At 36.6% G+C, this 18,070-nt stretch overlaps 1 protein-coding gene across 1 annotated transcript in view; it reads left to right on the forward strand.

The window, feature by feature from the left end:
- Positions 1 to 18,070, forward strand: part of MYO16 (myosin XVI) — a 414,776-nt gene that overhangs the window by 372,001 nt on the left and 24,705 nt on the right. The window contains exons 33-34 of the mRNA XM_036458153.2: positions 1,222 to 1,380; positions 17,797 to 17,888. Coding sequence (XP_036314046.1) covers positions 1,222 to 1,380; positions 17,797 to 17,888 — 251 coding nt within the window. The remainder of the gene's footprint in view (positions 1 to 1,221; positions 1,381 to 17,796; positions 17,889 to 18,070) is intronic.

Below are 18,070 nucleotides of genomic sequence, written 5' to 3' on the forward strand. Positions count from 1 at the left end.
AGAGGGGTGCTGTGTCCCTCAGCCCAATTTGCACCCTCTCTAATCTGGGACCCCTCAAGGGATGTCCGACTGTCCTTTTAGGCCTGATCCTAGTAGGATCAGGCCTAAAAGGACAGTCGGACATCCCTCTCACAATCCAGGACTGCTGGCTCCCAACTGCTCGCCTGCCTACCTTCCTGATTGCCCCAATTGCTTCTGCCTGCCAGCTGGATCACCCCCTAACCACTCCCATGCCAGACTGATTGACGTCTAACTGCTCCCCTGCCAGCCTGTTTGCCCCAAACTTCCCTCTTCTGCCAGCCTGGTCACCTCTAACTGCCCTCCCCTGCAGGCCTGGTCATCTCTAACTACTCTCCCCTGCAAGCCTAGCCTTGTCACCCCTAATTTCCCTCCCCTGCAGGCTTAATTGCCCTCAACTTCCCTTCCTTATAGGCCTGGTCCCTCCCATCTGCCCTCCCCTGCTGGCCATCTTGTGTGGCCATCTTGTGTCCAAATGGGGACAGCCATTTTTGACCACGTGGGGGCAGCCATCTTGTGTGTTGGAGTGATGGTCAATTTGCATATTACTCTTTTATTAGACAGGAGAATTTTTTTAAAAAATCTTTATTTGGCTCTTTATCCTAAAATGAACAATGATTTCTATGTTTGGATATCTGAGAGATTCAATTTGGGACATACAATAACATGTAATTTTATTAGGGTATAGAATAAAGAGGTAAGGTTTTGAAGTTTAATATTTCTATGAATAATAACACATTTCACATTTATATTGAAAATATATTTCTTATTTTATCCCAAAGCTGTAAGATTGCTTCAGGACTGCTCAGTTTAATAATTCAGAAACTGAATTCAGAGACATAATTATTGTCATACTTTTAAGAAATAGACTTCTCAAATAGTCAGCACTATAACAATAAGAGACATATGTCATCAAAAATTCCTTATAGATACATTTGAAAACTAACAAATTATCAAATTTATTTTCACCATTTAGTTTAACAATGTTTGTTAAATATAGTATAAACCATTATGTTTAACAATGTTTTGGCAACATTTGAAAAATATTTTGTAGGCTATAAATTTGAATAAGTATTGTTACTAAGTTATAATTTAAAATATAATTAATGATTTGATTAGTTCGTTATTCCACTTCAATATTTTATTCAACATATTGAGTCTACTTTAACAGAGAAGAATAATCATTTCTAACATTTATTTTAGGTTTTGAAACTAACATGAACCTGACCAGCAAAGATGATCCTGGTACATCAAAGATTACAACAGAGACTCAAGATAGAAATGCAAATAACCATGGGATTCAATTATCTAATTCACTCTCCAGTGCTATCACTTCTGAAAATGGAAATTCCATCTCAAATGGTAAGCATGTGTTCAACTCAGTACTAAATAGATAAATTTTAAATTGTATCAGCTACAAATTTTAAATTGAAGAATGGATTTAAAACATAAAAATGAAGTAGGCTTAAAAAATGGAAAATCGCATGTTCAGTGGTTAAAGCATTAGCCCATGGAACAAATAGTTAAGAGTTTGATTCCCTGTCAAGGACATCTACCTAGGTTGCAGGTTAGATCCCTGACCAAATAGGGGTGAGTGTCAGAGAAACCAATCTATGTGTCTCTCTTATATTGATGTTTCTCCCTCCCTTCCCCCACCCCCACTCTCTAAATATCAATGGAAAAAATACCCTCGGGTAAAGATTAACAACAATAAAGAAAAAGGAAAATAGAATATAAACTATGAAATGTCTCTGTGGGCATATTGACAACACATTTTAGGTTAAATCAAAGAACTAAAATAATTTTCAGTAATAGATAATTTTTTAGAAATATTTATGGAGTATTTGATCTATGAGAACCAGTATAAAATGAGACCTGTACTGAGCAGAAGGAGTTAAAACTCTCTTTTTCTTCTCATACCTAAAAAGTGTGAAGAAAAAATAATATTGAAGGCATGGACAACACAAAACTGGCTTTACGTGTTTAATTGGATTATATGAACATATCACTTGGAAATTGGCTTGATAGTATGTCTCCAAAAGTTTCCTAATAGTAGCTTAAACAAATAACTTATTTCTCTCACACATGAAAGAGCCCCATGGCTCTTAATGGGAAGATTCCAACCAACCCATTTCTGAGTATATCTGAAAGAGTGAGACAAAACTTATTAAATTTGTTTAATTTGATCCACTGCACTAGAAAACTAAGGCAGTGAAACACTGGAAAGGAATGAAAAAGTGAGTATGAAATGCCATGGAAGCCAAGCAAAGAACCCCATATAGTCTAGGCTTTTCTTCACGGGATAGTCGGGGCACTCACCTGGTGCAGAGAAAGCTGGGCTGTGCTTCTAACTGCCTCCCGGGATCGAGGGGCCAGACTGAGTCCATCCTAAGGATCATTTGAATCAGAACCAGGAACCACATCACCTATGAACCATCTCAAAGCAACCTCAAGGACTGATATGACCCACAGGTACCTGAGAGAAAAATAGTATAGCATCCTATGCTTCAATTCAATACATACATAGTCAAAAAGTACCAGGCACAGAATAAGCTGAAAAATATACTGAGCAAAAATAGCAGTCAATTGCAGTATATCCATGGCTGCTCAAAAGATCAGACTTCAAATGCACATTCATTAAAATAAGTATGTTTACTATGCCTGAGGAGATAAAAGATAGAATTTCAGCAGAAGTAGGAAACGATAAAAACATGTCAAATGGAAATTCTGAAATTAAAAAATACAGTCATAAAATTAAGTATAAGGGAGGATGCATTTAAAGTTAATTAGACACGGCCATTTAAAAATAAAAAACTGGGGCAGTGAAAGATAACTCAGACAATATCCAGAATGAGACACAAAGAGGCAAAGGAGAAGAATGGAAATTCCAGGAAATGGATTATAGGCATAAAGGATACAGTCAGGGAGGAGGACTCTTGGAATCCTAGGGAAAGAAGAGAAGGCATGTGGGCAAGAGAAAAGATTTGGTGAGAAATGTTAGGTATTTTTCCAATGCTGATGAAAGCATCCAGACACAGACTTGAGTTGGCAATTTCCTAGGTAGTATAACATACACTCTGTATGACCCACCAATCCCATTCCTGGGCATTTACCCAACAGGAATGAAAACAGTGTCCACACAAACACCTGTATGCAAATGCTTGTGGTGCCTGAATTCATAATCCTTAACTCTGAAAATAAAGTTTTCTTCAACTGTTAACTAGATTGTATTAGCTACCTAATGCTGTGTAACTCCCCCACTCCCACCCTTCCCAAACTTAGAAGTTAAATACTAAAACAAACAGCTATTATGGTCCAGTTTTTTGGGTCAGGAATCTGGATGTGGCTGAGCTGATTGCCTCTGGTACAAAATCCCTTGTGAGATAGCTATCAGCTCTCAGCCAGAACTATGCTAGGAGCCATCTTGATGCTTTGTTGATAGATGGTCCATTTTCAAGCTTACTCACGTGGGCCCTGGAAGGCCTCAGAAGATCCACTTCCCAGCTTACTTACAAGGGCTACTCCGTAGGGTGACCTCACATCAGGGCAACTGGCTTCCCCCAGAGCAAGCAATCCACAGTGGCTAGAAAGAATACTTGTGAGGGAAGCCACCATTGGGCGGGACATTGAGTGCTTCTGCCATGTTCTGTTTGTTAGAAGGAAGTTATATATTCAGTCCACTAGATAGGAGGCGACTATGTGAGGTGTGAGTGACTAGAGGTGGACCCATTTGGGGCCATTGTTTAGACTGACCCGCAGCACAAGGAAAAACTCTGCAATAAAAAATCATGAACTATTATACTTCACCAAATGCATGAATCTCAAACACATGGCACTAAGTGAAAAAAAATGTTAGAATCTGAAGACTATAACTGTGATTCCATTTATATGACATTTTGGAAAAGGCAACACTATCGGACAGAAAACATATGTGTGGTTGCTAGAGGCTGGATATAGCATAGGGAGCAGAGGACGGACTGCTGTCTTAGTTCTGGCTGTTGTGACAAGATGCCAAAGACTGGGTGGCTAGTAAACAGCAGACATGCATTGCTCACATTTCTGGAGGCTACAAGTCCCAGATCTGGGTGCCAGCATAGTCGGGTACTGGGGAGGGCTCTCTTCCAGGTTGCAGACTGCTCACTGCCCACTTCTTCTTCTTCTTTTTTTAAAAAAAATATATTTTATTGATTTTTTACAGAGAGGAAGAAAGAGAGATAAATAATTAGAAACTTCGATGAGAGAGAATCATTGATTAGCTCCCTCCTGCACACCCCCTACTGGGTATGTGCCCGCAACCAAATTACATTCCCTTGACCAGAATCGAACCTGGGACCTTTCAGTCCGCAGGCTCTATCCACTGAGCCAAACCAGTTTTGGCTAACTGCCCACTTCTATGACCTCCCATGGCAGAGGGGCCTGGGAGCTCTCTGGGGACCCTTTCATAAGGGTGCTAATCCCATTCATGAGAGCTCTGCCATCATGACCTAGTGTACTTCCAGAGGCCCCACCTCCACCTACCATCACCTTGGGTAGTAGAATTTCATCATGGGGGATACAGACATTCAGACCACAGAGAACAACAGAGGACTATATGGTACCATTGACAAACAGGAATGCATATGTTCCCATAAACCCATAGATGTGTGCATCTAATAAGGGTTACTCTTCCTCTTTGTAAATGTTATTTTGGTATAAATAGAAAAGAAAATATGCAAAACCTGAATAGAATAAATTAAAAGAAAAATGCTTCTGGGTATATTGGTGATAAAATAAAGACCAAGCCTGAGTCTTAAAAGCAGCCAGCAGTTGAAAAGGCAAAATACTCAAAGGAGTAACAATTAAAGTCCAAAGACAATGAAAGAACATAATTAACATGTCAAATAAAATAACTGCCAATCCAGAATATTTAATAAATAAAAAACTCATAAGAATGAAGGGGAGTTAGAATATTTATAAAGATAAAAATAAAAACTGAAGAATTAAACATGGTCAGACTCAAAATATTCAGAGATTCAAAGAGGAATACAGAACAATTTTTAAAAGTCAGTGAGGTCAGGAGAGGGTAAAATACAATATTTAATATTCTAAGTCAAGCTAACAGGTTATACTTTCAAAGGTAACTACTGAAAGAATATTGGGGTATATAATTCCCAAACTAATAGAAAGAGTAAAATATAATAATAAAAAGTCAATTAACCAAAAGAATGGCGAAAAAAGGGAGGGGAGGCTGGAGTAAAATAGAGATATCTGAAAGGTTACACAAATAGAAAGGTCTGAGACGGTAGATAAGAAAACATATATGAAAACAGTTAAACATAATTGAATCACATGAAACTTTAAAAGAGTCTCATCTTATATAAATTCACATTAAAAATAAATTGATTAAGATATTTTATGGCCTAAGATTTCTAAAGAATATGGAAAACATAAAAATCATGAAAATGTTAATGTAAAAAAATAGAAAATGAAAAGATTCACCATGTACATATTTTAAAACAATTCTCATCTATTTTGAAAATAAAAATTACATTTCTGTTACACACACACACACACACACACACACAGTTTTTACTAATGACAATAAAAACAAGAATTTGTGGGGTGTTGTTAACCCCTTAATCAAAGGAAATTATAGCTTTACGCATATTATAGCAAAAAAGCAAAGACTGAAAATCAGTGTTAAAAGTGTCAACAAGTTAGAAACAAAAATTAAACATCAAGAAAGTGGAAGGAGCCCTAACCCATTTGGCTCAGTCGATAGAGCATCAGCCTGTGGACTGAAGGGTCTCAGGTTTGATTCTGGTCAAGGGCACATACTAGAGTTGCAGGCTTGATCCCTGGCACCAGTCTGAGCCTTGTGGGAGGCAATCAATTGATTTGTCCCTTTCACATCAATATCTCTCTCTCTCTCTCTCTCTCTCTCTCTCTCTCTCTCTCTCTCCCTCCCTCCCTCCCTCCCTCCCTCCCTCTTTCTCTCTCTCTCTCTCTCTCTCTCTCTCTCTCTCTCTCTCTCTCTCTCTCTCCCTCCCTCCCTCCCTCCCTCCCTCCCTCCTTTCTTCCCTTCCTCACTGTCCTCTCCCTTCCTTCCTTCCTTCCTCCCTTCTACTCTCTTTAAAAAAGAAAAGAAAGGAAAGATGTAATAAAGACAAGGACATAAATTATTGAAATATAAAATAAGCAATAAAACTGAAAGTTGTTTCTTTGGAAAAAAACTTATTTAAAACATGAATAAAATGATAATTCTCTTACAGGGAATTATATAGAGAAATAGAGAAAGAAAGTGGCACAATAGCCAATGCTAGGGATTATCAATAGCCAATGCTAGGGGGATCTATCACAGATCTTGCAAAAATTAAAAAAATAAGAGTAAATGGTGAACATATGTATACCAAAACAATTTGTAAATTTAGATGAATAGATATATATCTCAAAAACAAGAAAAATGCAACTAACAAAAATGGAGAAAAGTAATAGAAATCTACTTGCCCCTTGTTAGCCTTCAGCTGATGATAGCCAGGTTCCTGGGAAGGCTTAGAATATGCTTTGTCTCCTAACTGTGGTCTTGTTTGAATGTCCAGGGAAGTTGGTTGGTGCATCCCTGATGCTCTAGTTGTGCTTCTAAATTGAAAATAATTCTATCAGATAATTTCAGACATTTCCTGCTTATTGCCTTATTTCAGAATATTTTCAGATATAACATGTAAGGTGCAAAAAAAAAAAAAGAAAGAAAGAAGAAAACTAATTAATAATGTAAATATTAAATTAATTTGTAGTTGAATATTTTTTGAATACTTTTTTTTACAAATATATATATATATATATATATATATATATATATATATATATATATATATATGGGCCCAAATAGCTTTTCTAGTAAATTCTCCCAAAATTCTAAAGATGAAATAATACCGGTGTTACACAAACTCTTTCAGAGGTTAGGAATAAGAAAGGATAAAGTGGAGGGGCGGTGGGGAGGGAAAGACCAACATCTTCTAGCTCTTGCAAATAGCCACTTAGTTTATGACAAACATGGCACTGAAGGACGTGGTGGGTGGAGCATAATCAACTATTCTCCCCAAGAGGAATAAATTGAAGGATTCCTAATCCATGCTGTTCACACAAAGCAATTCCTGGTGGTTTATAGAGCTAAATGTCAAATATAAAATGTATATAAGAAATACAGAAAAAATAGTGTTTGTACCTCAGAGGTAGAGAAAAAAAGAAGGATTTCTTAAACAGAACACAAAAGAGTGCTAAATTTAATGGAAAAAATAATTATATATTCAGAGTTTACTTGAAGTAAAAAAAAAAGATAACTGAAAAGAAAATTGAAGTGGATATGTGAATAAGTACTCAAATAAACATTTTAATGGAGTCAAACATCACTAGTAATTAGAAAAATGTAAATTAAAACCACAGTGTGGCACCCACTAGGCACCCTGTAGAATTAGACAACCAACAAGCAAGGATGAGGAGCTAAGGGGTAACCACAAAGTCAGGACAGTGATTCATTTCATATCAGAAGAAAAGAGCCTACAGTGATTTGGTGAGAGAACGATAGGGGATTCGGGGTTGCTGACAATGCATTTATTCCTTGACTTATGTGGTAGTTATAGTTCCACAATTTCAAAGTATTGTGGGAGAGAGAAAATAAGAGAGGAGAGGAGATTTTAGGATAGATTCCCAGGGCTGTGGAACTCCATAGCCCTCAGAGATTCCAGCTTCACTATCCTGTCTTTTGCTGCTCCCAAGGTCAGTGCTGGGATGCAGTTTTTCAGCTGAGCAGACCCAACGATGTTCACTGCTGATTTATCAAACAGGAGAGATAAAAATGGATATAGGATGAACATTAGCCAGGGCAATTCTACTGGTATTATAATCACACTTTGGGAGTAGTCTGATGGTGGGTGGGTGGTTGGGCATATCTATTCAAGCTTAGGTCTCTGGAGTAATGTGGGAAGGGTGTGGTGGCTCAGGAAAATGAAAGAAGGTTTTAATGAGAGAGAGGGAGAAGAGAGAGGGAGGAGGAGAGAGGGGGGGTGGGAGGAGGAGGAGGAGGGGGAGGAGGAGGAGGAGGAGGAGGAAAATAGGGGGGAGAGGGGTGGAGAGGGGAAAGGAGGGGTGAAGGGAGGACCGCAGAGGGATTACATATAATAACTATAAGTATTTGGTTCATAAGAAGGAGATTTTGGTTGCAATGTGAGGGGGGTGGATAGGGGTGACGACACTGGTAAAATAAGGCTTTTTAGACCAGTAATAAAGGCATCTAGAAAAAAGAACTGCAGTTGCCACACATTTATTACTACTAAGTACAGACACAGGTTTGACAAAGAATGATATAGGCTCCCAGGATCCCAAAATTTTAGCCTTGCTTAATATTTTCTCTTCAATGACTTTAGCAACTTTCTTTAAAAAAAAAAAAAAAAGGTGTGTGTGTGTGTATGTGTGTGTGTGTGTGTGTGTGTGTGTGTGTGTATGAATATAAATGGCATTTATAATTATATGCAGATTATAAAAATTATACATCCTCTATGTGACAGTTTGGAAAACACAGGAAAGAATAAAGAATAAAAACTACCATCAGTTGTATTACCAAAATTACTTTAAATATTTGAGTAATATTTGGGAATATTTCTAGTATTCCACTGTGTCAAATTTTATTTTTTTAAATGAATATATATACATTTCTATATATTTTATTTTGTTTTTATAAAGTTTGAAATATACTCTACATATAATTTTAATAATCTTCTTTCCCCTTCAGTATATCATGTAATTTATCTCCATGTCAACAAATATAGGTCTGAATTGTTTACTGCTACCCATTAATGGTACCAGATGCATAGCATTCCATCATATGGGATTATTATGATTTAAAATAGCCAAGCCCTATTTGTTAGATATTAAAATTATTCCCTAATTTTCCACCCTTAAAAATACACTGAGTGTTTATGATGTATTACTCCAGCTTGATTAAAATAGACATTTGGTAAAACATTTTATGTTATTTTATAATGCTCAGATTTATGTGTGTCTAGATAGAACTATTGAGATATAATCCTTTAATAAATTACTTTCTGAAATCTCTGAAGCTAACCTTTTGTGAGGCAGTAAGTATAACAGATACATTGTATGCACTTATATTCAAATTACATTTCTTAAAATAATAAAAAAGGAATATGAGTAACAGCAGTAGACATCAAGTGTGTGATAGAATAATTCACAAAAGTTGTATATTCTAGTAAAAAGGAAAGTAATATCATTTTACTTGCAATCTTATGGTATTTAAGACCAGGCATTAAAAAAAAAGATAAATTTAAATTAGAGTGATCAAGTCTGAATAAGCAAATATTTTAGAAAGATGATCATATACTCATTACTTTTGTCAAAGTTTCACTTCATAACATTCTCCCTAGCTCACCTTAGATGATGAGTATCCTACCTTAAAGAAAGAGAAAATTACAACTTTATTTCACCAAAATATTTAATTTGTTCGTGTTTTGATTGAAATGTAAAAGCTATGATTTCAGAAATGGTACTAGAAAACTTAAATACAAAAACAGCAACAAAACCAACCCTTTGATTCTTACTTAAAAATCACAATAAAACCAAGGCCAATGGAATAAACAAAAACTGCTCTATACCAAAATGGAAATTTTTGTAGACTACATTCCTTGAAATTAATAAAATAAAATTATGTCTCCAGGAATATCAGGCCTCTAAACCTCAACATAGTATTCTTTCAAACCCCGGAACACAGACTTGTATGCTGTTCCTTAATGCTTATAGGGATAAGATTTTAAAATAAATCCAGAAAACCACTTGAATATACAAAGGGAAAATTATTTCAAATGGAATTTTAATTTTTCAAGGCCACTTGATATGTTTAACTTGATCTTCTTTGTGAATACTATGAATATCTGGGTTCCTAAAGACTTCCTATGATTATTAAAATCCCTGGCACAATGCCCTGGATACTTAGCCACTCAGTAAGCAGTTATTGATTAAAACAATGTTGCATATTACATATGAGCCAGTAAGTACCTTGCAGGGGCAGAGTCAGAAAATGTCTCTTCATTGGTAGGATAAAAATTAAACAGATATTACACATGTGCAACACATGATATATTCATGATCATTATAGTCCTTAAAGTGGCTATTAGTACTGATTCATAATTCACAACATAGAGTCAATGTGCTTTCTAAATAAAGGCATAAGATGGAAATAAATGTTTAAAATAACTTGAAGTCCTAATTGAGTCAGAAGTGGTGTTATTTTTTCTAGGAAACGATTTCTCTCCTGAATGCCAGTATCTGCATGCTACCTCTGCTTCCCAGAAATAATTATCTGTTTGTTCATTTGCTGAAATATAGTTATGTGTGGGTAATTATAGCTATCACTTACTTTAATTGCCATCCTTTTACTGATGTGAACACAGACTTAGATCTTTTTTGTATACTTAATTATTCCCTGGACTTGTGGCTATTTATCATTATATTAGAGAGCGGTTTTTAGTGTTAGAACGTTTTAGTTATATCAAACAGAATATTATGAACATAAAGATGTCTGTTTTTGTGGGGAAACACAGATATAAAAAAATCCCATCTAAGACATTTTATGCTCAGTATGATTTTCTTTCTTGCTGCTCAATGAATATACATTTTATGGCTGGACATCAGGAAAAATGGCAATTAAAGAATACAGTTAGTATCTTTGATTTTTATATTTATCATTCTCAGAAGATTACAGCTTTTCATTTGCACTGTGCTCATCCTCAGTGCAGAACAAGAATTATCTGTGGTGATAAAGGGCTTTCCATTGGGAAGTCCTGGTCCAGACTATTTGCAGGTCCAGGGGCTGTACATTCTTTGCATAGATTCCAGCACCATATTGAATTTAGCGCCTCTGTAGCAATAAATCACACTGACTAGGAACATCAAGTATGGCTTTCAATTAGCTGTGCCTCAAGATAGATCCGGACCAAAGACAAAAGGGCCTCTGGTTGCAGCCTCTGAAATATGTTCATATAGACATTTGTTACAACAGTGTTTTGTTTATGGGGATTTATACATTCTTTGGAACTCTTACTGTTGTCTGACTCAAAGGCTAACTGCCAGCGGAAGCAAGCCTTCACTTGACAATCTGGAATATTGTGCAGTCATCTATTTTGAGCAACAGAAGGTAGCTTTGCGAAGAAAGCAAGCTCCTCAGGCATTTAGTTAAAAACCTTTTGAAGTCATATAAAATAATTTCTAATTTGGGTTTTATTTAATTAAATTTTCTCCACTGTGGTTGAGAAGTCAGAGTTGAAAAAGGCTGGATTGACATGCTGAAACTTAGTTTCCTTTTTCCTGTTAAAGGGTATACCCTTTACCCATCATTGGTTTCATGTTCTTGGAGTCATCCTTCACTCCCTATGTCTTGCCTCTTGCCAGTACACTCTCAGTCCTTTTGCTGAGTGTGTGTACGAAGCCTGCAAAGGGTCAAGTGGAAGAACACAAAATTGGTATGGCCAACTTTAGTTTCTTAGCAGTGTTGTATTCTTCCTCTTTGCCCGGACCCCAGTTCTGATGCTTACTAACCCTGTGACCATGAGAAAATTATTTAACCTCTCCAGTTCTCACTTTTTTTTCATTTGAAAACTGGGGATAACCAAAGGATTGCCTCATAGGATTGTTATGAGTACTTAGCATGATGAGACTAGCACAAAGTTAGTTCCCAGTAAATATTACCTATATATAACTATCATAAAAACTTAGATATTTTAGAGCTAGAAGACCCCTAGAATTTACCCAAGAAAGATTTTTAAAAAATGTATGTATGAAATAAAGTCAGTGCAAAGCAGGAATTATTTTTTTCAAAAACATAAAGGCTATACTGCTAGAATCTTTGACTTATGATTTATTTACACATAGACCCACATACACTCATGTGTACAAAAAGCATATCATTTTCATGGCCTATACTGGTATGCAGAGCAATGACAGATATTGCTGTTTGGAGCCTCTGGGATGAATAAAAGTCAGGATGCATAGATAGAGTTCAAGGGAATATTGTTTCATCCCTAGATTGGAGGATTCAAACTAATATAAAGGGCAGAATGGCAGAAGGAAGTATAATGAAAGACAGAAGCACTTCAGTCAATCAAAGCATTTATAACCACCCATTGCATGCGGGAATTTTGCTATGCATGGGGAGTGATAGGAATTCTAAACAACTCGAGATGTGCTCTTTGTGAGCACATATGTAAAATAAAGAAAATACATAAAAGGTTGGCATTACATATCAAGAGAGATCACAAAATAGGGCAGCCAGTGACAAGTGTCAAATAAATATGTAAATAATGGTTATCTATTGCCTCCACATAGAAGAGGTGATTGTTATGGGCTGGGATAATTAATGGCATTTCATGGTAAAGACTGGGATTTTCAAAATAAATAGTATTCAAATTAGTAAGAAGGGAACATTTTTATTGAAGAAAATTTACCGCACCATGTCTTTTGGCCTGGATGAGAATTGGTTGACTTGATAGAATAGGTAAGTCAATATTCAGGGAGGGAAAGTGTTAAGAATGTATAGGGCATTGAAGAGTGACTATGAAAGGGTTGTTCTTGTTTGGAGGGGGCACTGTCTGCCATTTTGGAGAAATTTACCTAATTGTATTATTCAGAGTAAACAATGGAACAAAAACTTTAATTGAGAGTAGCAATTTTGTGTTCTTCCACTTGGGCCTTTGCAGGCTGTATACACCCAGCAAGAGTTTTAGAGGAGGTATTGGAATAAGAGAAAATGAGAAAGTAGTGAAGGATGACTACAAGAACCTGACTAAGGATGAAGAATAGTGGACTCTTTAACAGAAAAAAAGGAAGTTCTAAGAAGACACTAATTCTGTGGATAGGATTTAGAGTTCAAAAGTTAAGAAGGACTTCTGGCTATAGATAATTCTTATGGAAACAATGATTATAGTTTTAGAGTTTAGGTGAGGATTCCAAAATGGAAAAATAAGAAAGGCAAATTTTGAAGGAAGCTTGAGAAATGGGGATGATTGATAGCCTCTGAGGAAAAAGGAAAAAGATAAATGAGGGGAAAAAACGAGTATCTGACCACAAAGCCACGCAGAGTGCCAAACTTTGAGAAATATACCTTGAGAAGGGCAAACATGAAGGTACAGAATAGGTGGCTGAAGAGATAGGAGAGCACAGATGTCTAACTTCATAGAAATCAAGGAAGGAATAAAGTCATAGATCAAGAAAGACATAAAAAGAGAATCTAAATCTTATTCCTGTTAACTAAACAATCTTGGGTTCCTGTGGAATGACAGGGAATTTGACTAGAAGATTCTAACTGGTAGAGCATATAAAATGCAGTGTCACAACCACCCTTTACAGTCTGTCCCAGTCTGAATCCACATCATAACTGATAAGAATGTCCTAAATAAAAGACATTCCTCCTGAGCATCTTAGGGACAGTTTAATATACAAAGCTCTGAGCAGTAATCACTACAGGAGGCGAGAGACAACAGATCTCCCTCCCCTGCCTTGACCTTGGATCGAGACTGATGACTTCCTAACTGCCCCTCTGCCAAGCTCCAATGAAGAGCAGTACATTTTGTGGAGTGTTGTGTTGGTTCTACATCAGTGTGTGGGGAATGCCTTCCCCCAAACCTGAGCATGCTTTTTTGGAACAGAAGAGCTGGATATTTCAAGGGCAGGTATATAGGATGAGTAGAGTTTCAGAAGACATTACTTCTATCTTTTGTACAAGTGTGGCTTTTTATTGATTTTTCAATATTGATTGATTTCAGAGAAGAAGGGAGAGGGAGAGAAAGATAGAAACATCAAATGTGAGAGAGAATCATTGATTGCCTGCTGCCTGCATGTCCCCATACTGGAGTCAAGCCATAACCTAGGCATGTGCCCTCACCAAAAACTGAGCCATGACCTGGTTCACAGGTCAATGCTCAACCACTGAGCCATGCAGGCCAGGCTTGTGTGGCTTTTTAAAGTGAAGGTTTCATATTTGAACAGACCTGCTTAGCACTTTGAGGCACACTGTTGCTGTTATAGAAAAAATAGGTTGAAGAAGGGGAATAGTACTATTTAAACTGGAAAATTATCATATGAGATCCTGGGCTGAGGAAAAGGTTGTGGCCCTGAGACAACCAGAGCAAGTTCTTAAATGTGTGCAAGCAATCATTCTGGGGTGGAAACCTACCTAGCAATGGAATTCAACAAATCGGTGGCTCCAGGTTAACCTTTGATGCCCACCCCCAACACTGACATCACAACCTTATGGGAACACTCAGATGAATTTTCTACCCCCACGACTTTGGGGCTATTCTGGAGTCTATGCATACTGTGTTCTTAGCTGCATGAGGAAATCCTCATAATGTCAGAATAAAGCACACACAAGACTATCTTTATCAGTTAGGGACACATGCTCAAGAATTTACTCATGAAATGATTTTGGAAAATTTTTAAATTTCTGGAAATATTTTCTGAAAAGATAATGAGTAGATGAAACAAGATTAAAATAATGAAAATTCCAAAGTGTGGTGATGAATAAATGGAATTTCACTACATATTCTCCTCCCTTTTATGGGTTTGTGAATATTATACAATAAAAAGTTTTGAAATATTTCCTATCTTGCTTGGTCAAATGGGTAAAGTTACTATAGTCTTATATGCATTTCTTTGCATTAATGAAAATGAATAAGTTTATTATTTAGTGATTATATATATATTCATTTAAATTTTCTATACAGATTCTTTGCCCGCATTTTAAAATCTAAGGATAGGACCTTTATTTTGACTTGTAGGATGCTTTAAGAAAAATCAAGCCTTTTATTTAATGTATTTGAATATTCTATATTGTTCTTTTTAATTTGCATTTATTTTATATTTTAACTCATTTATTGTTAAAGTTTGAATGAAAGCATTCATCCTTTTTTTGCTTCATGGTCTGTGCCTTTGGTGTCATTTTTGGATAATTTGCCTTAAAGAAGTACTGCTTTCAATATTGCAGCAACATAAAATATTATGTTGGTTTAAAAGAAAAAGTCCTGACCTCTAACTTCCTTTACACCAATATTTCCCAACTATTACTTTACTTTATATAGTTCACACTTGCTTAGTATATTAGCCATGAGTGTCTATGTGTTACAATTGTCAAGGATTTCCTCCACTCCACACTACTCATTCCTTATACCCTCCTCACTCCTCCTTTATCAGGAGGAGACCATTCACACCGACTTCCCTGGCACCTTCCCTACTCACTCACCCTGTGTCATCACCTGGCTCTTCGTTCCCACATATGTACCTCGCTCAAACTAAAACCATTGCCCGTGTCCTGTTAACCTGCCACAGGTTCTGAGGTCAAGGATTTCTTTAGTCAACAGCTAAGAAATGCCTTTTAACTTACCACTTAGGTAAAATGGTGTCACATCCCCTCTGAGAAATCAGCAGTTTTACCCTTCACTGATAAAATACTATCACATTTCTGTGAAATGTTATATAACTTTAATATCTGACCTGCTCTATCTTCCAACACATCCTCCAGGTTTCCTCTTCTGGCCGCAATACTCTCAGACATGATTTTTTTTTTAAAATTACAGTTGGCATTCAATATTATTTGCAGTTATTACAGACCACTCCCCCGAATGTGGATCAGTCTTCTCATATTTTATTGCCTTATCTCACTTGTTTTGCTCAACTCCCTCCACCATTCAAAACCCTTCTCACCCTAGAACGCCAGACCTTTTGGCAACTCCACCACCATGTTTCCTCTAATCCCTTTAGTTAGAATTAATTCCTGCTTTTTTCTAGATTCTGCTCAGAGTCACCTGTACTCCTACTTACCTCTTAAGCCATTCTGTTATGTAGCCTGGCTAAGGGTCTTTCCTGTTAAATTTGATCTCCTTGAGAGTAGAGGTGTTTCTTTATTTTCCAGTGCCTTATTCAGAGGCTTATCATAAATATTCCTTAACTTGATTTAATTTATACTATATAAAACATTATGCTGTGGGTTTGGCTCTGTGTGTATATCCTCAATAAACAGAGTTTCTGCTTTGATTAACATAGTAGACTTCTAACTTATATTTTAGTTTTGAAAAACGGGTTATAATTTTCTTCTCCTGACTTAGATTCCTGGTTTCAGTAAGACATCCAGTGAACCATGTTTTCTCAGTAGACATCTGTCTTGCTTGTCAATCTGCCATGTGTGCCCTCACCTTTGATATCCTCCTTCACCTGAGTCCCAAATCCTTTGATGTGCCCTGCTCCCTGGGCATACTGCCAACTGTCTGCTGATCTAGTTGCCTGAAATTTCAACTCATGCCCTAACTTAGATTCCCATGCTCCCACCTCCTATTTAGATTTCAGATCACTCTAACACTGTTTTCCCACACCTGCTACCATGGTCTCTACTACAGTATTTCCCTAGTCAACTGAGGACATTGCTATTACATATGGTGGGACCTGGTCTCCAGCACATGACCCCCTCACCTATAGGAGTGTCAGTTATCAGGTGCTGACCCTAGTCTGCTCAGTCTCAATGAAGCTAACCTTTGCATTCAGCGTATTTGTATACATAACAGGAAGATCAATTGGGAAGCTTTGCTATGTGATGATAGGATTTTTTTTTTTTTTTGTGGACTTTCCTAAGCAACAAACTCTCTGCTGAAATTGGAAAAAGTATTCCTTGATTAAAATCTAATGATTTTAATGTAGGAATCATGTATATGCTTAATCCATTACACCATAATGATGAATCATGATTTCAGTTAAGAGTAGCAATCACTTTAGAATTTGTAGTTCTTTGGGTTGAACTCATTCCATTGGGTAGTTATTTTTTAAATCTATTCATTTTCCTTAGTAACTTACTTGTGATTATATTGATCCCTCTTTCAGGATGGTTCTCAGCCAGGGATGATTTTGCTTCCCAGGGGATGTTTGGCAATTTCTGGGGACATTTTTGGTTGTCATACAGGGAGGTTCTACCGGCTTTTAGGTAGTAACCGGGGCTGCTGCTAAAATCTCATGATTCACACACAGAACAGCACCACAGCAGAGAATTATATCGCCCAAAGTGTCAGCAGTTGTGTTACTGTAATAAGGTATAATTAATAAAATTATTTAGTGCTACATAGGTATTTCTATAGTATTTGGAGGGAGGGTGTTAATTTTCTAAAATCCATTCTTCATTCTATATAGGTGGTTATAATTTGGTCTGTTATAGATGGGCAGCTACCCTGACCTTTTTTCTTATAGAATTCCACTCAATCTCTTCCCTCCATTTGTATGTAAAATAAACTACCATCTACAGAATTCATTTGATATTTGGTTATGTTTTATATGCCTTCTAACCCCTTCTTTGCATCCCTGCTAACCCACAAGTGAAATACAAACTCTGTCTCTTGTATCAACTCAAGGAACTCACCTACTTTCCATACTTCTCTTTCCCCATTGATGTTTCATCAAACTATTTTCAACTCATAGAAAGGTTTCCCTTCTCCCCTCCAATACTTTTTTGCTGAATTTTGCTCACTTTTGTGCTACGATAACATATTTATTCGTTATCATTTTATCTCTTTTGCTAGTGTATGTTTTCTTATATTTTTTCATATTTTCTTATAACAATTTTATTATTCAATTAGTATTTAACTGATGATTATTTCAATCTATAAAATATAAAAATTTTTGTTTACTACAGTAACTACACAACTTATTTTATTCAGAGAAAGGACACATAACTTTACTTTGTGTTGATTTCCATAGGTTTACCTGAAGAAGAGGGATTCTCCAGGTTGTCTGTGAGTGGGACAGCGACCTCAACATTTCAGAGACATAGAGAGAGTCACACCACTCAGGTAATGACTCCCAGATATTCATAGATGCCATGATAACAAATTAAGTTATGACAAGAAATTCATTAAGTGTGACCAGGAACATATTTTTACTGGACTAGAGAGGGGAGCTACTCCCATCTCCATCCTAAGTCTCTCAAGTTCAACATTCTGTCTCCTCTAGCTCAGTTGACTTCAGGTTTCTG

Source organism: Pipistrellus kuhlii, unplaced genomic scaffold, assembly GCF_014108245.1.
Source record: "Pipistrellus kuhlii isolate mPipKuh1 unplaced genomic scaffold, mPipKuh1.p scaffold_m20_p_3, whole genome shotgun sequence".
Classification (NCBI taxonomy): Eukaryota; Metazoa; Chordata; class Mammalia; order Chiroptera; family Vespertilionidae; genus Pipistrellus; species Pipistrellus kuhlii.